The 25,719-nt window shown below is 39.7% G+C and overlaps 2 protein-coding genes across 2 annotated transcripts; one reads left to right on the top strand and one right to left on the bottom strand.

Moving 5' to 3' along the window:
- The first annotated feature begins 1,612 nt into the window (after nucleotides 1-1,612).
- p4htmb (prolyl 4-hydroxylase, transmembrane b) lies at nucleotides 1,613-9,443 on the top strand. Its single transcript, XM_047347588.1, has 9 exons — nucleotides 1,613-2,476; nucleotides 2,553-2,634; nucleotides 4,243-4,433; nucleotides 4,519-4,615; nucleotides 6,342-6,504; nucleotides 6,586-6,771; nucleotides 6,988-7,078; nucleotides 7,222-7,345; nucleotides 8,379-9,443. Exons 1-9 carry the CDS (start codon nucleotides 2,138-2,140, stop codon nucleotides 8,594-8,596), a joined length of 1,491 nt encoding a protein of 496 aa, XP_047203544.1. The 5' UTR covers nucleotides 1,613-2,137; the 3' UTR covers nucleotides 8,597-9,443.
- Nucleotides 9,361-25,592, bottom strand: slc26a6l (solute carrier family 26 member 6, like). The gene is made up of 19 exons (XM_047347586.1): nucleotides 25,379-25,592; nucleotides 25,153-25,292; nucleotides 24,863-24,973; nucleotides 21,363-21,538; nucleotides 21,110-21,274; nucleotides 16,149-16,301; nucleotides 15,715-15,797; nucleotides 15,476-15,623; nucleotides 15,274-15,387; nucleotides 13,416-13,493; nucleotides 13,203-13,298; nucleotides 12,975-13,081; nucleotides 12,759-12,828; nucleotides 12,578-12,670; nucleotides 12,105-12,215; nucleotides 11,513-11,941; nucleotides 10,368-10,422; nucleotides 10,133-10,278; nucleotides 9,361-9,941 (listed from the first exon to the last, which is right to left on the bottom strand). The coding sequence occupies exons 1-19, from the start codon at nucleotides 25,516-25,518 to the stop codon at nucleotides 9,915-9,917; spliced, it is 2,442 nt and encodes an 813-aa protein (XP_047203542.1). The 5' UTR covers nucleotides 25,519-25,592; the 3' UTR covers nucleotides 9,361-9,914.
- Between the last annotated feature and the right edge of the window lie 127 nt (nucleotides 25,593-25,719).

Raw genomic sequence — 25,719 nt, 5'->3', positions numbered from 1 at the left:
GCAAAGATCTGTCAGGTCATACCTAATTCAAGCATAGAGCAAAGTTACCGTACTGAAGGTCCAGCCAGTCATCTTTGGATCAGGACAGTTTTAGTAAAATTTACAGGTAAACATGAATCTAAACATAAACAGATTTACTGTAAAGTTAAACAAGGGTATATAAAATATCAGTTTATTCATGTTTTGCTAATATCTACAAAATTGTTTTCATGAAATAGAAAAAGTTGACTTTTTAGTAGAAATCTCTCATTTCAATAATATCCTCAACAAATCAAAGGTTTCACTTTATCGTCGATACTGACATCCACATCTGTTCCAGAGACATTTCAGGTGATCATGAAATGTCTCAGCAAATCTGAAACCACAATAGTTATTTAGCAATTAAAATGCAATTTTGACCTTTTCTAACTTTTTGCTCTTCAATAGACATAAAGAACCTGAAAGGAAAGGAAGTAGCCAGAGGTGAGCTATTCATTATCAAAATATAGGTTTTAAATTTAAAAAAAAGTTGGTTTGATGAACTATTAAAATTGGCTTCAAGAATAAATTGCAAGTTCTTAGCGGTATTTTGTAATTATCCTAAAGGCTCTTTCGTATTTTTAGAAAGTAAAAAAAAAAAAAAATGTATTATTGCACATGATATGCCTAAATCACATTGTGCATGCGCAGCTAACAACTGAAGGTCACATTCCAGACTTAAACACCATAAATTACTTAAACCCATTTCTGTGGGACTCTAAAGACCCAACTAGGTTACAATGAACAAACTGATCATCACAATTAAAATAAAATTATTTGACACCACCTCTATTCCTTTTTTGCTGCTACAGTAGTATGTTGATTCTGTGTGTGAGTGGCAAAATTATCATTATTGTCACCATTACAATAATCAGATTACAAATGTCATTTGAAGGACACAAAAAACAAACAAACCCCACCTTTCTGATGAAGATGCTTAGTTTCACCGGTGGTACTCGGACTCCCTCTAGTGGTACTGTGAGGCACATTGGTATCGATTGACAGATATTAACTAAAGAGATGACCATCATATGCAGCCAAAAAAGTCATAGAGAGCAGCATGCAGGCAGATTGTGTTAAATATATTAACAAGAGCCCATGGAAATCTGGCACTTCTTTCCATATGCCCGAGTGTGATGTTATGTGTTAGATTTACCCAGTTTACTTGTTCACATAGAAATGAGGACAGGATGGTACAGTAATTATAATTCAAGGTATTGGTCTCAATCTTTATACCAGGACAAGAAATCTTAGAAATACTTTTGTCAGAAGTTTCTTTGAGATGAATCAAAGAGTTAAAGTGCCAGTTTAGATACTATATAGACTTTTAAAATTGCGACATTGTCTAACTGTCAGAAATTAGTATTCTGAACTGTCATGCTTGTGGTATCCACCTTCTTACTACTGTATCATTTTCCTTCGACCTCAAAATTATCCGCTACATTATGTTGGTCTATCAAATAATAAATCAATAACCAAACAGTATATTTATTGAAGTTTGTGGTTAATAGCGTGACAAAATGTGCGCATTTTCTAGTGGTAAGCAAAACATCACTGTGCAATGACTGACGGGATCATGCTGCAGTTGGTTTAGGTCGCCAGAGGTCAGCATTGGACGGTATAGGTACTGTTGTCAATAGAGGGAGCGGATGCGTGCTGTTAATAATGAGAAATGCACTTTCGTTGCTTTTGCAGATTTCCGGTTAATTTTATTTGAACTATTTCAGCCGTTTTCAGGTGATGTTTTGTGAGGAGGATCTGTGTGATATGAGTTATTCACCGAGGCTGGGGATGCGCAGTGCGCTGCTGACTGCTGCTGCAGTGTAAACACTGTCCGAGGCTGCGGAGCTGCAGATCACCACGCACTTAGTGATAGCTGTTTGAAAGCCTACACCATGTTCATCTGGACACATCTTTTTTTTCTGTTCTCGGATTTCTGCAAACGGGTAAGAACCCTCATCTAATGGGCGCTGTAAGGGGATTTTCTGCGCTTTTTTTCAAATTTAACTCCACATAAATCACTCAGCGTATCTGCTACTTCCGTGCAAACACCAAGTCCAGCTTGCCCTTTAAACACCCCGATGGTTTTAGCAACTTGATTTTTTTTATATAAACCAAAATGACAGACAACCAGGAGAACACAGACGCTGAGGACGCGTCTCCGTCCGGAAGCCCGACCTCTCCGCCCCGGCCGCCCTCCGATCGTCTGCCCTGCCACAAGAGCAGCGTGTGCTCCCGCTCCTACTTCGTGGTCGTCATGGTGTTTTTTCACGTCTACATCATTAATGTCATAGCGCTGCTGTTTTACGTGCACTACAGCAGCGGGCAGGAGGACGCCAGCCGGAGCAGCGATGCTCCCAGCGGCGGCCAACACCAGCGCTCAGAGCCGCGACGTCCGCCGCCATCAAAGCCCGACTTTATACGGGATGTTTCCCTGACAAGGGTCGAGGGAATACGGGTGAGCGATGTGATGGTATGTTCTTTTGTTTCATCTGCTGGATGTTCGCTGCTAAAACAGCTGATTTATGTTTTAGGTGGGACATGTCCAGCAGGTCGCTCTGGTGCCAGGCAAAGTGCATGAGATGAGGACTTTGAGCCTGAAACCGCTGCTGTTTGGTGAGGAGAACAAATACCCATGGGACCTTCTAAAGGCCAAGCATGTGTATTCTTGAAACAAACATTTCGATCTATTTTGGCTATTTTCTTTTTGTTGCATGTTTATTACAAACCTACACTATACCGCCAAAAGTATTGGGTCACTTTCCTTCTCCACAGACTTGACTGGCATCCCATCCCAGGTAAGTGTCTTCTGCTGCCAGCTCCTAAACCTAGACTTATCCAGCTTATCCACTGAATTGCCAGACATAGATGCATGATTCGTCACTCCAGGGAACGCACAGCTTCATAGAGTAAGGGACAGCTGTCCCTCCCCCACCTGTTGCTGCTCTGCCCTGCTGCCACACTTTTTGCTCACAACACAAATTAGGGTTCAGGTCACAAAAAATCATGAACAATACATGTATAAAAGAAAACAACTATTATATTATAACAGCAGTAGAGATACTTGTTGCTTTCCTGTTCAAAATAACATAACTTAGATCATATCAGACTCTTTTGTTTTGAATTTTTGTAGCGAAACTATTATATTTTTACTCAAGGTTAACAAACTGTGAGAATCTCATACCATTCCTATTCCTGGTATTTTTCCACATTCATAAGTCAATGAGCTTTATAAACCATGACAAGATATTTTGTAGCTTTGATAACAAAATGAGTAAAACACGATTCAACCTCCAAAAAGATAAGATAATTAAAAGTGGTATCGTAGACACTAATCCGATGCTTGGAGGCACTGAGGTGCTCCATGGGCATGGTTGCCACTGTTATGCATGAAAACTTGAGGTTTTGAGAAAGTCTAATAATTCCAGGGGTGCTTGTCTTGTCAGTTTAATCATTTATTGCTGACCATTGATTGCATTTGCTGTTCCAGAGTTTATCTTTGTATCCAACATAGATCACAATAGAGCAGTGGTCCTCCCGACCAACAACACTGAATCAAATGTTCTTGCCCTATTTCCAATCATTTACAAACACAAAAAGTGACACCTAGCAGCAAACACAATAAACAAAACACAAAAATGGCTCCTATACAGCTGTCTTATTTTTTTTAATGTTACAGCTTAAAAGTTTAAGTAACTTAAAGCATAATCTGGCCCCCTGATTGATCAGTACAGTTACAAATATCATCGCTACATGAGACCATTTGACTGCCTCATGCACTGGTATCTGGTGTCTAGCATCCACAGATGTTAAAAAAGATTAGGTTCAAGTGACTCTAAACAAGTCTTTTGACTTTGAAGACTATTAGCTATGAAGCACCTGCTGTAAGAAGCATTCCTTTCAAGGTTTCTACCCTAACATGGTGTTTATAAATGAAGGTTCAAAGCATCAATAATCCATTCCTGTGTGCACTTCCCATTCAGTTCTCTTTCTAACTTGCTGATGCCAAAAAGTAATATTTTAAACTTCCCTTAGTTCACAAGACCTGCTTTTTAAAAGTGTTGGGCTTGTTTTACTGTTTGTTTTGAAATATCAGATTTTATTTTATGTTTTTCAGTTAAGTCTGCATTATCTACTCCGGCACATCATCAGAAATCTTAACAAAAACCAACCTATATTTTAGACATGTATTTTGATCTAAGTGTGTCTTGATGTTTTTTGCAGAGATCCCTGGGTTTTTGTCAGAGGACGAGTGCCGTGTGGTGATGCAGCTCGCTCAGCTGAAGGGTCTGATGGAGAGTCAGCTGATGGTACAAGAAGGTCAAGAAGAGCTGGCCAAAGAGCTTGACCTGAGCCCCGAAGAGATCTTTAACCTTCTCGATATCAACCAGGATGGACAGCTGCAGCTTCATGAGGTGTATGTCAGTTTGTGGATTTGAAAGTAATTTCTTCCTTTGAAGAGTGGTTGACTCACGCCTTTTTTACTGCTGTGCCTCAAAGGTACTGACTCATTCCCGAGTGAGGGACGGCATTTGGCTCACTCCAGAGAACCTGCGAGAAATTTATGACGGGCTCAAAGCTGATAAAGATGGTGACGGTAAGAAACAAAAGCGACCTTTTTCAAACCAGCCTCCTTTTAATCACAACAAGATAAGTAAACCTATGTACATTTGGTAAATGTTGACAAAACATATACACAAAATTACATTTGAACTAAGAATCCCTTAATAAATCCACATATTACAACATAAATATATCATATCATTATCATTTAATTGCTGTAAAGCCAAAAGTTAAGATCAATTAAAACATTAATCTTTACATGTTTGCTTGTAAGTCACATAATTATTTTGAAATAATTTAAGTCCGACTTTGTTAGGCTCCTCGTCACTCAGGTTGATCATGCACACCCCAAACTTTGTAACTTTTCACGTGCAGCGTGTGTGGTTCTCACCAAGTGGGAAGAGTAACAGGGTGCAAGGATGTGCAAAGTTAAATATAACAACAGAAAACATATTTATTTCAAACATACGTCAACTTCAAAAAAGCACATAAAGGTCAAACTGTATAGTTAGAGGTAAGAAATGTGCTTCCTTTTGATTCCTGCTTTACTGTCATTTATTAAACAGAGGCAGGTTTTTTGCTTTAGTTACAGCTACTGGTAAACATAAGATCCACAGTGAGGGTAGTGCACCTGAACCAACAGTGTCATCTTCCCCACTATCAGTTTCAGCCTCGTTGTGAAGTTCAGAAACATCAACATTTTTATCATCACATTAGCAGCATGTCAGAACGTTGAGGAGTTTTCTGTACGGGTCGCAGCACACCTCCAAGTGGGCCATCCTGTAATAATTAAAATTTGTCACAGTGTTCAGTGCACAGATTGGCAAGTGCAGTCAGAATTTTTTTTTTTTTTTTTTTGCTGATCTTTGTGTGGACTAATTAAAATGAGGCTCTTGAGGCTGAAGTTGTTTTTTTGTGAGTTGAGCTGCAACAATGTTGAACTCATCACAAACCCTTTTTTTCCCCTCTTCTCCTTCCCATTTCATTAAAAAATATTGTGCATGGGCTGTACTTTGACAGGTAAGTGTTGTCTTTGAATTTGGTTCAACTTAGTTATACTTTACCAAAGTACCAAACTCTAAATTAAAATTAGATCTTAGTTTTAATCTTCATCCCGATAAATTTACCGTTCTGCCGGCCTCCAGCCTACCAGGCCATGCTCAATTTGGAGGTGTGTGCATGTTTCTCCATAGCTGGGAGCCATTCTCCATGGAGAGTACAGTAGATAACAATCTTTATGTGCACATAGTCTAAGCATGGCATTCATATTTATTTACATGGAGAGAGTGGAGTTTTTTGACCCAGTGTGAAGTTGGCTTTAATGTTTAGAAGTTTTAGCCCTAATTTTGTGCTGCATATTTAAATGCCATTTTCCCCAGTTTACTTCAGGTTTTATGAACACATTGCACAAAATGAGTTATAACAGCAAAGACAAACTTTCGAGGCTTTGTAGAGAAACATAAAATAATAAAGTTAGGGATTTCCAAAGAAGAATATGGTAAGATAATTTCAGGATTATCTTTTGGTAAATCATCTAAAAATTACACATTTTTAGATTGTTATTTGCTTCTAAAACTTTGAAGTTATAAAGATTTTCATTTGTTGTGGCCAGTTGAATTTCAGCTTAGGTCAAAGCCTGATGGAGGTGTGTCGGATTCACATGGGAGCAACAACTAAAAAAGACCAACAAAAACAGATAACTTTTACATCTGTAATTTATGTACAGATGTGTTGGCTGATTATTCTTATCTTTGGGATAGGTTTGCTAAGCCTGCAGGAGTTCCGCCTACTAAGCAGCGACGCCTTTCAGCGCTTCCTGCTGCAGCGAGGGGTGAAAAGGAGTCAACTGGTTCGGAACAGCCGGCACACCTGGCTGTATCAGGGCAAAGGAGCACATCAGGTCCTCCAGAAAATCAAGGAGAGGTGAGCAAGTCTAAACTGCTGCTGAAGTTTCAGTGCTTGCTGTTGCCTGGTTGTTTAAAGCTGGTTGTTCTTCTATCAAAGGGTGACTCGCCTCACTCGGCTGCCCTCTGCGTTAGTGGACCTGAGTGAGCCGCTTCAGGTGGTTCGATATGAGGAGGGTGGCCACTACCACGCCCACCATGACAGCGGGCCCGTATACCCTGAAACAGCGTGCACACACACACGTCTTGCAGCGAACACCTCCACTCCTTTTGAGACTTCTTGCAGGTGAGGCGCTGACAGAACTTTTAGCTGGGAATTCATCTGTCTGACGTCTTTACTGAAGTGTGCACCGTGACAGCTGGAATGTTACCTTTGGCGACTCAACATTGTGAACTTTTTGTGCATCTACCACTGGTTTCCTAAGTGTTTGTACATGCGTGCTTGTACGTTCGTTTGCACCATACATGTGAGTGTCAATTTAAACCTATGTTACACACTTAGGTACATCACAGTTCTCTTCTACCTGAACTCTGTTGATGGGGGTGGGGAGACCGCATTCCCTGTGGCAGACAACAGGACCTATGACGAAGTGGTGGGTAAATGTGTCCGAAGACAGTTGCTAAAAGTGTACAGAGTGCATGGATTTCACATCTGTGCTAAATCACATGTTTGTCACCAAGTGGTTGTGCTTGGCATGAAGGCAACTATTCCACTTAGTTCCAGTTTGTGTTTTAGTCTCTGATACAAAATGATGTGGATCTGATGGACACCAGAAGAAACTGTGACAAGAGCAACCTCAGAGTGAAACCCACCAAAGGAATGGCTGTTTTCTGGTACAACTACCTCTCCGATGGAAGAGGTACGGAAAATATAGCACATGTTTTTTTGGAACAATTTAGCAAAGACTATATTTAATTTCAGATGTATGCCTTTAATCTCAAAGGTTGCTTTTCCTGGTTGAAATCAGGTGTTGAACCCACAGACAGTGGCTCTCAAAAGACTTTTATTCTTGGATATTTTACATTGCAAACACCTGTTTTTTTCAAGCTACTTTTTTCATTTCATTTGTTCTTAAAATGTTTTATTGTCCACATTTAATGCCTCCAGTAGCCTAATTCAATGAAGCTCCAATGTTCTTTTTGAATAAAAGTGTATTTTTCATTGCTGCTCCGCAATGCCATGTCAGAGCTCCTATTTTGTTTCTCCAGTCAGAGGCAGTTTTTGAGATGGATGATTTGGGCACCTGCCCAGGGCGGCATGAGTTAGGGAAGTGGGATGCACAAGCACCAAATAAAACAATCTGTCGGTTGCACCTTGAATACGTTTTCTAATGTTTTCAAACGTGTGCAGTCAATGGGGTGCCAGGCGCTTGCTAAGAATAAGTACTTTACATGTCTTGTGTGGGACTGCACTGCATTTTACCCCTACTCAGAATTTAGAGGAATTCCTGCATTTTGATTGGTTGAGGAAATGAATGTTCAATAGCAGTTTTAATAGATTTCCAAGAAACATTTGCCATTTATTGAAAAATCTACTGTACTTGCTATGTATGTTAATACTCTATATAAGTAAAGAAAAAAAAAATGATTGCCTAAATATTGGTCATATAGCGGTAAACATATAACGTGCAAAAGTCTCATGTCATCCCAAATTATTTTATACATCCTTTACTGAATCCAGACTTTCTGGTAACATTTTAACATGGTCTTGTTTTTTAAAAGCATTGACAAATATTGATCAAAATTGTTATAAACATCTCGGTAATTGAAAGAAAACTTTTATAAAAATTAGAAGAGGTTTAAAACATTTGCACAGTGTTTTACAGCATCTGCTGCTACACATTTAAATTAAACATCTGTATTGTTGTTTTTATTTTTTTGTTTTCTCATCAGGTTGGGTGGGAGAGCAGGATGAATATGCTCTGCATGGAGGCTGTGTGGTCACCAGCGGCACTAAGTGGGTAGCCAATAAATGGATCAATGTCGATCCAGATTACCAGCGGCAAGCTCGCTACCAGCAGTTGGTTTCACATCTGCCAGACAATGAAAATGACGATGATCTGACTTTGAATGCTGACATACAGAATCCCAGCATCCATCAAGACTTGTAGCTCCAACACCAATACATTAATTTACCAAAATCCTCCTTGTCTTCCTCAGTGCTGTGCACAGCCTTTTTCGGACCAGTTTTGCAGAGTTGACATTTATTCAGGGAATGAGTTCACAGTGAGAAATAGATGCTTTTATACAACAATCTGTTTATTTTGTGTATTGTTCTGTTTCTATTTCCCACTTTAGGAGTGTTGCTCTAGAGCCTTTCGAAGAGTTGTGATTTTAAAATGTTTCAAAGTGTTTAGGATTTAGTGACATCTAGTGGCAAAGTTCCAAAGTGCATGCTGTTGAATTTTCCTTTTCTAAAATTCATCTTCCAGACCTGTAGGTCAATGTCAGCAGCCGTCAAAAGGTAAAAAATATTTTTTAAATTACAGAGAGAGCCAGGGTTTGTTTGGTACACTCTAGAAATACTGTAGAAACCTGCAAAAAAGCGACTCAAACAATCTTTATTTGTAAGCATCTCATTCTTCTGTGATAGCACAGTCTCTCTTTTTTAATGTGATATACTGCCTTTCTGCCTGTAGATTTCTCTCAATCGTACACACATGAACTTTAAATAACACATTTCTTTGCATGTATAAAAAAGGTTTTCCTGTTGCAATGAGCACATTTGCACTAGAATATTGCAACAGCTGTCGTTACCAAAAGAAGCTCACACCTCTAGGCGTGATGCATGATGCCTTTTCTTTGTCTCTTCAGTGCAATACTACTGTTTTCTTCTAGAATGCACAATGAATGAAAATGCACATGATGTCCAGAGTTCATTTGATTTATTTATTGAATAATTACTTAAAATGCACTCTTTCACTGTTCCAGCACCAAATAAAGTGTAATGAAGCTCAACTGTCTTTTGCATCCTTCGTTTCTCACTAAACTTTAAACATGCTTAAATAACACTTTAACATGACAATAAAATGAAAAAAGAAAACATAGGAAAAGTTACAGTGAGGTGCAAAAGTTTTAAACTGTTTCTGTACTTTCTTTTTACCATACATCCAAGAAGCCAGCATCCATAGTCTGGTACTAAACAGAAAATGAGTTACATAATCTAAAGAATCCATCCGAAGGCCTAGAGAGCCAAGAAGTTTAAACGATTACAAATATCTGGCTGGTCGGAAGCAAAATATAAATAAAAAAATGATGACCTAGGAATTTTGAACTGGACTGTATGTTTTTCTTTATAATTGATTCCTGAAACTGTAGGTGTTTAAACTTCACTCTGTGCTTCTGTCCTTTCACCTTCAAGATTCAGAGTCTGTGATGTTTCCTTCACATCCATCTTTTCTTAAAGACTCGTCTGATATGTTGGTGCCGTTAAAATTTAGTGCCGCTTTGCAGGGCCTGTAACAAACAATTTTTAGAAAGTCAGGACCTGAAGCACACATGGGATGCCATTAGATCCCTGCCTATTTGTGTAATAATAAGAAACTGTAATTACTGGAAATCGTTACACTGACAACGAATGATGATATATTTGTGTACAATTGCTGGACTTATCACATGCGACCTATAAATGAGCTTCTTTGACTCACCTGTGTTGGGTCGTATCTGGGAAGTAATGCTGCTCCACGATGGCTGAAGCAGTGGAGCACAGCATCATGAACAGACACAAAAAGATGTTGTTTTCTTATCGTTTCAGAGAAGAAGTCACCAAGCACTAGTTGTTCTACAACACAGGCTGTAGAGAAGATGGTTCAAAGGGAATCAGGACATGAAAAAAATTATTTGTTTTAAAAGGCAGCTTTAAATAAGTGAGCTTTCACTCACCTTGACAGCCACAAATGTAGATATCCACATCAATCTCACTGAAATCCCGGAAGATCTGTTACAACAGGAAATAGTGGATAACTTTCTTCATTTAATCTTTTACATTTTAATATACAGCTTTATTTAATTTTGAAGACTTCACCAAAAAACAATCACATCCATGTAAAGTTTGATAGCATTCAACTAAAATACATCTATGTACTGGTGTAAAATTACTTAGGATACCTTTCTGCAAATAAAATAGTTTTCTATACATACATATATACAAAATAAAAATGCTCCATAGAGACAATTTACAACAAATTCCATCTTGAGGGACTTCACAACATAAACAGGTCCGGTTCTTATCCATTTATATAGAATCTAATTTGGTCCAAATTCAATTAGCATCAATCCAGTCTAATCAGCAGTTATCTGCTGTAACAAGCTGTGCGAGGACAGAAAGCAAACAAAGAAAAACAATAAGCACCTGTCTGGGAGGACCTAATATAATAAAGACAAACAATCCACACCACTAATGGCAGCCATGGCTTTGTTGGCGGCTTTGTCTAGGACAGAAAACTAATTGAGCTGAGAAGCACTGAGTCAGGATGTGGGAAAGAGCAATGTTGTGTATGAAGGTTGGTCACCTTTAAACTGCTGATGTGAGAATGTTCCAGGAAGAACATTGTGTTGAAAAGGACATAGTTGCTCAAGGAGGATTTTATTTCAATCAGACCCATTTAAAAATGAACAGATCTGTGCATCGATCTGGGGGAATCTTACGCCAAATATAGAAACATTTGTTCCAATAATATGGATATAAACTGATATATAAACACATCACTTAAGATACAACTCTGACACAGGAATGTGAAACCAGGCAGGATGGGCCTCAGGATGTAATCACAAAGAACCATGTCCTACAGATGCAGTCAGAAATCTGCTCCTTGCTCGGACAAAACATGGCCCTTTCCTCAAGATTTACGGTGTTATGACCAAGGGTTATAACACCTAGAAGCACCCGGATGTATGCTTTTGTTCAAAGACTCCCTGCTTATAACTTAGTCTGAACTCACATAAAGTTATTGGCAGCAATAACTTAGTCAAAGACCCCTTCCAGTAAAGTGACATAATTAAGTACATTTATTTTATTTATTACTTACATTTTTCAGTGTCTGTATGCCCACTGTGTCAATGAAGTTAGCTGTAGACAGGTCAAGGATAATAGAGTGAATGTCCCAGGTCCACTTGCCCAGAGATCCAAGAGACACCTGCTCTAGATCCCGACTCAGAGTGTCCTCGCTGCTGGAGCCCAGAGTGATGGTGTCCCCATCCTGCAGCTCCGACATCCATCCCAAACTGGTGGTGTCAGGATCTCCTCCTTTCAGATACTCCCACCTGGAGCAACCATCAGGCATCCGGGGAGTGGCTGGGATCACAAAGACTGTCCCGTTCTCCCTCTCAGTCCAGCTGTGTTCCTCCTTCTCTGCAGCTGCCATGTCTATATGGGTGTCCCTCCAGTCGCCAGCCTCCTCCTCCACTGAGAACTCTGGAGGTTCAGCATGCTGTGTAGCTGCTTTTTGTGCCCGTTTCTGACAAAGTAGTGGTAAACTTTGGTTAGGTCAGAGTAGATCAAAGACATTAGGATTGTGGAGCCTGTTGAATTTAGTTGCCATTAATCTAAAAGCAAGAATTCAAATACTACAGCTGGACAGAAACAATCCAAGTTTGCGCTTTATGCTGAATATTTCCCACCTCTCGCTTAGCCTCCCTCTTTGCTCGTCTTTCAGCTCTCCTTTCTCTCCTCCTGTGTTTGGCCTCCTGCCTCCTCTTATAGATAATCATTTTACTGATGTCAAGCCCACTCTGAAAAATAAGTGAAAATCAAATTAACATTACAGCCAAACAACAGAACAAGAAATTGTACCCTTGGTAAAGTTAGTATAAAGTTATAATATAATATATAAAAGGTCCACTGCTGTGTTGCCATAAAATATATTATAAAATCATATCAGAGAACAAACATCCCTTAAATAAAATATGGTCAAATTCGAATTCTTTAAAATAAAAGAACAAATAATTAATTTGTCAATCTTAGTCAAAAAATACAATCTACATTTACCAATATATTTTAATATTTTGTTGCTGGAACAATATGTTTATTAATCAGAATATTTAACAGAAACTCCCCTGAAGGTGAAGTAAGTAAAGAAGGAAAGAGAACCTACCTTCTCTTTCAAGGCCTCCAGGTAGAGTTCAGCGTTGGCGAAATAAACTGTAGCAGAGGAGCGGAAAATAGTAACACCTGGAACCTCTTTAGCCTGTCACATAAAGAAATATCGCCAGATTATTTTGCCGTCAGAGCAGAAATAAAACATCTATTTCTGGCTTTCTGTGTGTCTGTTCCACCTCTCTGTGTGTCTCTATGTCCACGTAGAGTTCTGTACCTGGAACATTTCCCAGAACAGAGTATGTCGGCCTAAATAAAAGAAGTTAAAACATTAGCATTCAGTAATTTGCCGTATTTGTCTAATTTTCTGTGGGACTGCTTGTTGAATCTCTTGAGAGCACATTGTCTGCAGAGGGGCATATTGTAAACTCTGATAAGGTGGAGAAGAATCTTACATCTGAGTCCTGAAGGTAACTGTGAACAGAGCAAAAGCGATGGATGCAGCCAGACCTAGGTCCAGATTCAACAGCATAGTTGACACCCAAGTGACTAACCAAACCACCTGGACATGGCAGAAATCAGTAAGACCGTCATGATGGCAGTCAAACATAAAAATCCGTCTGAGTCACTGCTTTCAGACGTATTTTAAAAAAATTCAACATGTAGTATTCACATCATCTCACCAGATCGATCTTGCTCCTCCTCCACAGTGTATAGACATCAGAATACTGCTTGAACATACCCTTCATGTTCACAATCACAATCGACGCAAGGACGGCCTAAAACAACAGTTAATTAGGCCTATATCAGTGTGTGATCACGTCCTGGATGAAACTCATGTCCTGGATATAAACTGATTATCACATTATAGTAGCAAAGAGTGAAGGAAATACAACCTTTGGCAGCTCCTGGAACAACATCCCAAGTTTTAGTATAGTCACCAGCACAATCAGAGCTGAGGCCACTCCAGCCATCTGCAAGAATGACACCAGACGTTTTATTAAACATGCATGTTAACACTTTCAGTTTTGTAAGGATACATTAGATACAGATGTACAGCAGGCTGAATAAATTGGATGATTATTTGACTTGAAGCAGCATTTTTTTGTTTTCCATGTCAAATGTTGCTACAGAATAAATTGCTGAAGTTGACTGGTTTAGCACCATACAGGGTAAAATTTTCACTTTTACTTCTTAATGTAATTTAACCATTTTAACTTCCTACATATGTTTCTGATCTGGAGAAATGCTATAATGTGAAAGTAAATTATTATTTAACTTACTGAAAACTGCAAATGCAAAATCTCAAATGAGGAAAAACAGATGCCATATGCCGTGTTTGGATGTTTGAGGAATAATTTCCCAATTCTACTTGATGCAGAATGCAAGCTGCTATATGACATCCAAGATAATTTCCCTTGTAGAAACAGGTAAAAAACACATCTGGATGGTATTTGTTGCTTTAAAACTATTTTATTTTGTTCAACTCAGTTCGATTCTGTTTATTTAGTTTAATTGCACAGCACCAGATGCCAACTTGAGGCACTTCACACAATAAACAGCTCAAATTCTGAACAAATTATATAGAATCCAGCTAGTCCAAATTAAGTTTCAATCAGGCCAATTCAACCAACTTATTTAGTCAGATTCAGATCATATTGGAGACTGTCCTGTGATAAATTAGAGAATGGATAATGCACTACTGTACCATTAGAGGCATAATCAGTAATACTCAGCACATCTTGTCACATACCTCCAGTGTCTGAATGAGCCTCTGGGTTTAGTTTCGGAGGACAGACCTGAATCCAACAACAAGGATGGCTGCATTGAGCCTTTCCCCATTTTCCCCAATTATGGCCAAGACCTACATCTCCTTTCTTTGTTTTTTAAGGGGGCTGATGAGCATTATTTTCATCAAGCTTATTTTCTGCACTTGATATTAGTCTCCATCCGTTAAGAATGATTTGATTAAAATGTAACTTTTGCATCATAATATTTTGTAAGGCAAGGCTGGTTTATTTGTGTGGCACTCATTATACACAAGGTCATTTAAAGTGCTTCTCTATGGAGGACCAATCCTGCCATAATTAATAATATATACAGAAATAAATAAACGTTCAATAAATAAATAAGCACATGATTAAACACACAAAAAATGCAGTAAATAAATAAATGTAGGCAGTAATTAAATTATTCACTGAGACATGAATGTATATATCTAATTTAATAAGCTTCTTTATTTACCTTTGTAATAATTACCTTATTTATTTTACTTATCTAATTATTATTAATTACAATTTATCCATTACAACTTTAGTTATTAATGACTTATTTTTATATGTATTTATGTCCTCAGGCGTCAACTTCTGCCTATTGGCTGGTTAGCTTTATCCTGCATAGTTTGAATCTGCATGGCTTTTCCCCTCCAAGGTCGTTGCCTTGCAGCCGTGGCCCCCTGTGTGGTGGGGACAGGATGCGGCATGGGTGCTTGGCTCGCTGTATGGAGCTTTAGAGCGTAGAAACTAAACTATGTAATATATTAAATATTTCCACAAAACTCTTTACCTTTTAACCATGAAAATAGTTAATTTGGTATATTGTGGTCCCAAGTTTTAGAATTTGATGTTTCTTTCTTTGTTTCAATCATAAATGCTTGGGTTTTCTTTCGGTTTGTCTATTTCGCACATTGCAGAACGACTTATACTAGTGAGATAGAGCTAATATTTTCTTTTTTATCCATGTCTGCATACTCACTTGAGTTTTTCCTCCAGTTGTCTCCTGGATGAGGCTTCGGGACATGGAGGAGCAAACAGAGAAACACTGAAAAAAGCCTCCCACTGCATTACTGAGACCCAGTGCCACCAGCTCCTGCACCATGGTGAAGAATGGTTATTGAAAAAAAATACAGAAAAAGAATAAAAACAGACAGCTTTAGCAATTATGAGAACATACTCACCTGGTTACTGTCCACCTTGTATCCATGCTTCAGTGCAAATGTTTTTCCAAGTGAAATAGATACAGCATATCCAACAATGGCCAGAGCAAAAGCGTCACCAATGACTTCTCCAAAAAGACTCAGGTTGGGCACAGTGGGAGCACTTAAACTGGCGATCAAAGAAAAAAACAAACGCAAAAGTAGTGGAAAAAGACCTCTACAGAAATGTTAGCAGTCTAATATAAATCCAAAATACTCACCCACTCGGGATCTCTCCAACAACTGAAACACTGTAGTTGTTGTTTAGGTGAGCAGTGGATGATATTAAAGTTGCTGCTACAATCTATAGAGGTTATATGACATGAATATAAAACATAAGCATATTTCACAACATTGTTCTATCCCCAAACATCAATCATTGAAATATAGTCAATCATGCACTAGGTGTGGACCTAATTATTAGCCATAAATTACACATTTCTGCAGTGAAGTGCATAAATGTGGAGGCCCTTCCACCATTGCTGAATCAGCTGCTTATTTCCACTGCATCTATGCTTTCTTTTAGTGCTGCATCATCAGCAGCACCGATGCACAGCACACACACACACACACACTAAGACACACACACACAAACACACCAACAGAAGTGATAACACAGCATGAAGCCAAAGAGTGTGTCTTTATGTCCGCTTACTGTGATGAGCTCCACAGGAAGGGGCACCAGGAGCTTTGTGCTCAGGAACGAATTGAGCTCCTTCGCTGCAATCAGAAGCACGATCGTTGCAGAGCTGACCAGCAAAGTGGGAAGATGAGTTTTTGGCAGCGAAAGGCAAACGTCCAGCAGAGTCTGAAAATTAAAAAAAAGAAAGCAGAAGATAATTTAGTACTCCTATGTTGTACTTATACTTAGAATGGGTACCAAGTACTGATTCTGTGGGCTTTTCCATTGCTGTATGTTTATTTAAAAGCTGTTTCATCTGTGATTGTCATTCTGATTTATTGCAGTGTGTCTGATGTCGTAAAAGAAACATTTTTATGTCTGTTGCAGCACTTTGTTCTCTTCTGCACTCTACTTATAAAACAAAACAAAAAAAAAAACCTAACTGTTCTCTTGAACAACAGGCCAATATCAAAACCACAATTTATTTCAGAGAAAGTAGTTAATAATAAGCTTCAAAGATTTTCAGACACCAATGACATATGTGAGGAGCTTGGTTAGAAATCATGCCACAGCACTGAGGCAGTTTTTAATGACATTGTTTTAACATTTGACTCTTCTGTTTTAGTGCTCTCAAACGTATGGGTAGCCTTTGATACCATAGATCATAATATTATTGAACTGTGTGTGGAACATGTTGGTATCCAAGGTACAGATACATCCTGGTTTAACTCCGGCCTCACAGGCAGGAGTTTTTCTTATGATTGAGGAGGTTCCTATACCCCCTCTACACTTTGGGGTCCATCTTGAGTCCACTGCTTTTTATCTTGTGGATGTTGCCTCTTCGGTCTGTCTTAAGGAAGCACAATGTTACTTTCCATTAAACCGCACTAATACACTGTCACCTTTCTGATCCTAAATGAAAATGAAACAGAGGCACTTTGATTTGGGAAGTCTATTCCCCTGTTTTATTTCTCCAATCACTCTGATGTGAGAAATCCAGGTGTAATAATAGATCGATAAACATGCAAGTGCTGTTATAAAATCCAGCTCCAGTGAAGCCGCATCTTCCTTAAAAAGGTATTTAGAAGTTTAGCATACTTTTACCACCTCTCACCTAGATTATTGTAATGCTCCGCACTATATCAGGCACCCCTGCAGCATTTATAAACTGTCCAAAATGCTGCAGCTTGTTGTTGTGATTATTAATGAATGTGTTATTTAATATCAATACTTTAATATTTATCAAATAATATTTAGATCTGTTAAGGGTTGTCCTGTGAATACCAGCCTAATAAGGCGGTGGCATTAGGACAAAATTGAAAGGGATGAGCCAAGCTCTGGCATTATTGAACAGCATAAACTCTGCACACACATGGAATGAATTCACACAATTTCTTCAAATACAAGAATTTTTTAACAAAAATAAGTCAACTCAAAGTCAAACATATTTCAATCAACAAACTCTTTACTATGCTAAAACAATCCAACTAAACTACCAAGCAGAATTAAAGAATAGGGGAGACTAATGGACTATGTACAATATAAACAAGTTGATTAAAGATGATTGAAAACCATGACTGAAAGAGTGATGCAACATTACCATGCAAAATTCATGTTTGAGAACCAAGGATCATCTTGAAGAATCTGGAAATTAAGTTAAGTTAGTCTTGGAACCAACTTAGGCAACAATCAGCAACCTTTAGACAACTATTCACAATGCAAGATCAGATAAAATATTATTTTAATAAAATAATATTTTAAAGAATGATTTGCTGAACAAAACCAACCTTCCGGATGACAAATTGTCAACATTGTTTAATTAGCCACCTTTATTTATTAAAATAATATTTAAAGAAATATTATAAGAATAAGAACCAAATCTTTGAGAAATGGGCTTAATTGTGTTACTTAGTTATCAAGTTTAGTAAAATATTTTTTTAGGGGAATATTATTTTACTAGATTGAAAACTAACAACCTTTTTGGGTTAATGATCTTTAGCAGGCAAGCACGTGTTCTTAGATGTTAGTGGTTAAAGCTAACAAAAGAAGCTTATAGCTTATCATCAGAATCAAACACATACCTTTAAAATACCATTAATACAAGGGTTAAAATGCATAAGCGTGGACGGCACGTTATGGTCGATCTTCTGTGTTTAAAATCACCCTTTAAATAAAGTTTGTCTTAACTTAATAAAAAAACAAAAACAAACACAGAACACAAACTGAGCAGATAATCTGTTGGCACTAAAATCAGAATCAGAATCAGCTTTATTGTCAAGTTCGTACATACAAACAAGGAGTTTGACTCCGGTACACTTTGCTCTTTGGTTTTGTTTTTGCATTACAGAATATACATATATACAATATACTGCCTGCTCGTCTGCATTCCGGGGTCCCGTTGCTCAAAGGCTCACGTCACTGAGGCTCCAGGCGACGCCTCGGCTCCTGCTCACGCCACTGATGGTCCGGGCGACGCCTCGGCTCCTGCTCCTCCTCGTTCTGGCTTCTGAACCCAGAGACGAGGGGTTCGAGGAGGAAGCGCCGTTGAACCCTGTGCCTGAGGGGTTCAAGGAACAGTTTGTCCTCGTTCTGGCCTCTGATCCCAGAGACGAGGGTTCGCCAGGCTCCGCTTCAGCCTCGGAGGGTTCGCCAGGCCTCCACGCCTTCGGTCGCCCGCCTGAACTTTGTTTTTGTTTCTGCATTCCGGGGTCCTCTATCTCGCAAGCCCTAACACTGAAGGTAAAACTCTAAACAGTTTATGTGCAGGGTGTGTGGGGTCAGCAGAGATTTTTACAGCTCTTTTTCTGACCCTAGACCTGTATAAGTCCTGGATGGACTCTCTGCAGACCTGATTATTCGTTGCAGTCTGGACCTGTCCTGTTTTGTGGATGAACCAAACCACACTTAGATGGATGAAGACAGGACAGACTGAATGATGGCAGTGTAGAAGATGACCAGCAGCTCCTGTGGAAGGTTGAACTTCTTGAGTTGCCTCAGGAAGTACAGTCTCTACTGGGCCTTCTTTCGAACAGTGTCTATGTGTGAAGACCATCTCAGGTCCTCAGAGATGGTGGTTCCTAAGAACCTGAAGTGGTCCACAGCCGACACGGTGTTGTTGAGGATGGTGAGGGGGTGTATGGGGGTGATGTTCTCCGAAAGTCCACCATCATTTCCACAGTCTTGAGTGGGTTGAGTTCAAGGTAGTTCTGACCGCACCAGTGTACCAGCCGATCCACCTGCTGTCTATATGCAGACTCATCACCGTCCTGGATCAGTCCAATGACAGTGGTGTCGTCTGCAAACTTAAGGAGTTTCACGGACAAGTCCGATGAGGTGCAGTCATTTGTGTACAGAGAGAAGAGGAGTGGGGATAGAACACACCCCTGGGGAGCACCAGTACTTATTGATCTGCTGCGGGAGAAGATGCTCCCCAGTCTCACCTGCTGCTGTCGGTCCGTCAGGAAGCTGTTGATCCACTGACAGGTGGAGGCAGGGACGTTGAGCTGGGTGAGCTTCTGGTGGAGGATGTCTGGTATGATGGTGTTGAAGGCCGAGCTAAAGTCTACAAACAGGATCCTGGCGTACGTCCCTGGATGGTTGAGGTGTTGCAGGATGAAGTGTAAACCTAAGTTGACAGCATCATCTGACAACCTGTTTGCTCGGTAAGCAAACTGCAGGGGGTCCAGCAGGGAGCCTGTTCAGCACCAGCCGCTCAAAGGATTTCATGACCACAGACGTCAGGGCTACAGGCCTGTAGTCGGGCTCTGTCAGGCCAGCTAAACTGCACGTTACTGCTGTAGCCATGTTGATGCGGTCCCGTTATCAATCCTTCAGGCCGGGAAAACTGCTCCACTCGGGTTGTAGAGACAGGGTCTCTGCTGGCAACTCTCTAGAAAACAGTTTGCTTCTGTAGACCTCAGGGAGAAAAGTCAACCTTAATTACCCCCATTCATGAATGAATACCGGATACACAAACAGCAATTCATTCCTACTTAACTTAGTGCATATGATCGTGGGATCGTATGACACTCTTGGATCTAGTTTGAAGAGTTATGTCTGTTTGCCTGCAAAGAGACATTAGCGCGCTGTGTTCCTCCGTCCAGTTCCTTCTTGGGAACCTGCGTGGAAGAGGTCAGTTTCTTGCAAAAGCGGGGTTTTTATTCGGACAGTGACGTCACTGGAAGTCCACTGTTACCCCGTTTCTGCCTGTGCTAGAAGTAGGTTAATGCGATTTATTTAGAAAGTTCCAGAAAAGTTCTTATCATGTTGTACCCATGACTGTGGTCCCAACATTGTCTAAACTGGTAATTAAAATCAAGACATAGGTCTGGTCCTAAACAAATTTTCTTGGCTTCTTGTCTTTTTCTGCATCGAGTCAAACAGCAAGCTTCTGGATGTTCTGAGATCCAAACTAAAATGTGGAGGTGTAAGCTTTCTCTGTGGCTGCCCTAAAATTGTACAATAGCATACAACTAGACATCCGCATCACTCAGACTATAGATTAATTTAAAGGTCTGTTGAAGTGGGTAGAGAATGAGACTGATATTTTAGTTATGCTTTGGTTATTTAACACCTCTTATTGTATTTTACTATTTTATTCTGTAGTTGTTTTAATATTTCTTTGGGTAAATTGTGAAACAACCTTTGGTATACATATGTGTGCCATACCAAAAAATTGGGCATTGAAGCTGTAAACATTCTTTGCTGTATTTCTGTAAAGTTGTCCGTTAGAAAAATTGCCAAGATTTATCAACATCTCTACAGAAATGGTTGAAAAGTGACAGAGCTGTAAAGAACTTGCAGACATAAAAAAAGCTGTTTTAATGGCAGGCAATATTCTGTGAGATTAGAAATAAAGTCTGATTTGCCAGGGTTGTCTATTACATTACACATGTTTAGCATATTTCTCTGTAAATGTTGCAATTGTAACAGTAGCCATATGTGCTGGGACAAATAAAGTCATTAAGCCAGAGGTAGCAGATGATGATACTCACATAAACCTGCGACAAAGGGCCGCTATACCGCCTCGGGGAAACTCCAAATAAGTGCTTGAGTTGTGCCACTAGAGCGTGTGCTGCTGCAGCTGATGTGTAACCCCGCACCAGAGGTTCAGATAGATACGTTCCCACAAATCCAAACTTTATAACACCTAACAGCACCTACACGAACACAGTCATTTATGTGGTTAAGGAGCTGCAATAGCAAAACCTAACAGTTTCTCATGTTTTACTGCACTGTTTTGCAAACCTGAATAAGTCCTCCAAGGACTGTAGTAGTGGCTGCCACCTGCACCCTGTAGGAGTCCCGGGCCGCTATGTCTACTTCTGAAGTTAGGTTAGTTCCATTTGTTGTCAGAAAAATCTCATCTGGAGCAAGTCTCTCTGTCACACTGCCCACCATGATGCTGAGGACAGTAAACGTGCCTGAAATTATACATTAATATATTTAGTCACATAAATAATTTCAGCCAGAAACATATAAACACTTCTAATAGGCTCTCCTCCTGGTTATAATAATTTGGAAGCTTTAATGATTTACAGTGCCTTGCGAAAGTACTCGCCCCCCTTGAACTTTTCAACCTCTTGCCACATTTCAGGCTTCAAACATAAAGATATAAAATTCAAATTTTTTGTGAAGAATCAACCACAAGTGGGACACAATCGTGAAGTGGAATGAAATTTATTGGATGTGTCAAACTTTAAAAAAAAATAAAAAACTGAAAAGTGGGGCGTGCAATATTATTTGGACCCCTTGCGTTAATACTTTGTAGCGCCACCCTTTGCTACAATTCCAGCTGCAAGTCTCTTGGGGTATGTCTCTAAGTTTTGCACATCGAGAGACTGAAATTCTTGCCCATTCTTCCTTGCAAAACAGCTGGAGCTCAGTGAGGTTGGATGGAGAGCGTTCATGAACAGCAGTCTTCAGCTCTTTCCACAGATTCTCGATTGGATTCAGGTCTGGACTTTGACTTGGCCATTCCAACACCTGGATACGTTTATTTGTGAACCATTCCATTGTAGATTTGGCTTTATGTTTTGGATCATTGTCTTGTTGGAAGATAAATCTCCGTCCCAGTCTCAGGTCTCTTGCAGACTCCAACAGGTTTTCTTCCAGAATGGTCCTGTATTTGGCCCCATCCATCTTCCCATCAATTTTGACCATCTTCACTGTCCCTGCTGATGAAAAGCAGGACCAAACCATGATGCTGCCACCACCATGTTTGACAGTGGGGATGGTGTGTTCAGGGTGATGAGCTGTGTTGCTTTTACGCCAAACATATCGTTTTGCATTGTGGCCAAACAGTTTGATTTTGGTTTCATCTGACCAGAGCACCTTCTTCCACATGTTTGGTTTGTCTCCCAGGTGGCTTGTGGCAAACTTTAAATGAGACTTTTTATGGATATCTTTGAGAAATGGCTTTCTTCTTGCCACTTTTCCATAAAGGCCAGATTTGTGCAGTGTACGACTGATTGTTGTCCTATGGACAGACTCTCCCACCTCAGCTGTAGATCTCTGCAGTTCATCCAGAGTGATCATGGGCCTCTTGGCTGCATCTCTGATCAGTCTTCTCCTTGTTCGAGATGAAAGTTTAGAGGGACGGCCGGGTCTTGGTAGATTTGTAGTGGTCTGTGTAAGGATTATGATTATTGATTAATTAATATTCATCAAGAATCATAATTTAAAATCATAATTTGAAAAACAAATTTAATTTCTTAGCCAAAAATCATCACTTACCAATAGAAATCAGAGATGTCCTCTGGTGTTGTGATTACAGGCTCAAAGCTCTTTAATAATTACACATTATTAACCAAACCACAAACTGTCACTGTTTATTCAACCGCTTCACCAAAGGTGGGGGAACTTCGACCTTGTTTTGACAGATAAATCACTTTTGCACGAAATAAACACAAACGCTTCTCTTAATTATATATATGAAGATTTATTGAAGCCAAATAATCCTGATATACCATTATTCTGGTCCAAAACCCTTCACCTAACTAACAAGCACTATTCTACACAAAGGGAATAAAAATAACTACCTAACAATAATAATAAAAGAAAAATATATATATGCGCATTTAGTGTCTATGAAGATCAAACCAGTAGTTTTATGGACAAAATGTGTAATTTGGGTTAAATGGAAAAAAAAATCCTCCTGTTGTTCTGATGTCAAGCTTGCAGCGATCAGCTGATAAAACGGTGGAGCCACGCCCCTTTAGCCACAACCAGCTGATCGCTCCAAATAAACTCTGAGGCGGGAACTCAGTGGAAAATCTCCAGCAATAAAACTGGAACAAAGAGTTGGTCGGGCGAGGCCCAGACCACAGCTGCTTTGAATGAAAAACTATTAAAAGTCCATCTTCTAACTCCTGGCTGATTTGAGATCAGCCAGACAAAACATCAACCACGCACAATTCAGCAGCGCTTGAACAGCAAATCAAAACACAGCTCAGCATAAAACACTTCAATCAGTATTGCATAAAACAAGTTAATACCTTAGATTAACAGGTGATCCTAAATCACCTTAACTATGCCTCATCCTGCCCAGACCTCTAAATGCACCTATCCGGTTTAATATGAAAAGAACGAAATTACTTTGAAGTTGATTTCTGCTCTCCACCGGTCGAGGATGGGATCAGGTCTGAAGAAAAAGGACAGGAGGGGGACCATGCGTCCGTGATCAAATTAAAGAAAAAACGGTAATTTCTCATCCGTCCAGGAGGGGAAAAGATGAACCGTTAGTCGACTGCATTACACAAGGAGGAAAACTCATCTCCTTGGACATAGAACCTCTGTAGGTTTCCACCTGCGCCGGGTGTGGGCGTGGTCTTCGATCTGCGAATAAATCTTCTGATCTTCTCGTATCAGACAGATTTCCAGCTTTCAAACTCTTCCGGGAATGGCCTTGTGGAGCAAAGGTTCGCCTGCGAGCTTTTGTCTCTCCAGATATGCGCCTCCGTTGCGCTGTCCTGTGAGACAGGCGGGAAATGGCAACGAAACTCTGCATCTCAGCTGGTTTATGCTCCCAGTGACGTCAGAGCTGCGACGTCTGTTAAGCTGCGCATGTCAAAATGTGCAACCAAAATGGATGACCCCAACATCATACACCTTCCATTTCAATATGATTGCTTGCACAGTGCTCCTCGGGATGTTTAAAGCTTGGGAAATCTTTTTGTATCCAAATCCGGCTTTAAACTTCTCCACAACAGTATCTCTGACCTGCCTGGTGTGTTCATGATGCTCTCTGCGCTTTGAACAGAACCCTGAGACTATCACAGAGTAGGAGCATTTATACAGAGACTTGATTACACACCGGTGGATTCTATTTATCATCATCAGTCATTTGGGACAACATTGGATCATTCAGAGATCCTCACTGAACTTCTGGAGTGAGTTTGTTGCGCTGAAAGTAAAGGGGCCGAATAATATTGCACGCCCCACTTTTCAGTTTTTTATTTGTTAAAAAAGTTTGACACATCCAATAAATTTCATTCCACTTCACGATTGTGTCCCACTTGTTGTAGATTCTTCACAAAAAATTTGAATTTTATATCTTTATGTTTGAAGCCTGAAATGTGGCAAGAGGTTGAAAAGTTCAAGAGGGCCGAATACTTTCGCAAGGCACTGTATACGTGTTGTTATTTTTCAAGGTGGAATAACTACATAAGACATTTGAAGTTTCTGTAAGCCTCTGTTATTCAAAAGTTTTTATGTGTTCAGTGTTTTCCTGGCAATTCTGTACTCACCAATAGAAATATGACGTGATGTTCCGAAAAATAAGTAAATTAAAGCTGGATAGAGAGATGTGTAGAGCCCGAACACAGGAGGTACAGAAGCCAATAGTGCATATGCCATACCTGTGGAGGCGCCAAGCTTTGTTAGTTTAATTTCAATTAATAAATATTTATGTCTTGATTGAATGCAGTAATATGATTGACATGTGTCTAAAAGAATATGAAATTAAGCATATCTTTATTGTTGCCTCAAGTTGTGCATTTCACTTGTAGCATTCACTCATTCTGGATGATGGTCATACCTTGTGGCAGGTGCATTATCCCGACACTGATCCCTGAGACCAGGTCGGGCATCCCATACTCCCAGACCGAGTACTTTGGCAGCCAGTAAAGCACAGGAAAGCTGCTCATCATACTTCGCTTTAGCTTTGGCAGTGTACATCTACAAAAGCGGAAATTTTCATTTAAAAAAAAATTTTTACTTGCAAGAAATTTTAAAGTTGTAATTTAACACAACAAACCGTTTACCTTAAGGAGTCTTTTAAACGATCAATCAGGGGTTTGTGGATTTCTGAGAGTGTTTTTCTCTTTGTTAGCTCCTCCAGTCGCTGCTCATCCAGGACTTCCCTCTCCACTCTAAATCTCCCGGATCTGGGTATGGAATTCATTTGAGGTTCAGTTTCACAACCTAGATCTATTTAACAAAATAAATTAAAAACTACAAGTCGTCAGCAAAACTCAATTTTACCCTCGATATGCCAAAGCCACAGCTGGATCTGCTTTTATATGCAGAACCGTGTGTAATGGTTAACTACAGACAGGACATTGTGGGCAGAGACACTAAAACTAATAAATGATCAGAACAACGA

Source organism: Girardinichthys multiradiatus, chromosome 20 (assembly GCF_021462225.1).
Source record: "Girardinichthys multiradiatus isolate DD_20200921_A chromosome 20, DD_fGirMul_XY1, whole genome shotgun sequence".
Classification (NCBI taxonomy): domain Eukaryota; kingdom Metazoa; phylum Chordata; class Actinopteri; order Cyprinodontiformes; family Goodeidae; genus Girardinichthys; species Girardinichthys multiradiatus.
Note: the sequence above shows the minus strand (reverse complement) of the source record. Positions and strands in the feature narration are given on the sequence as shown.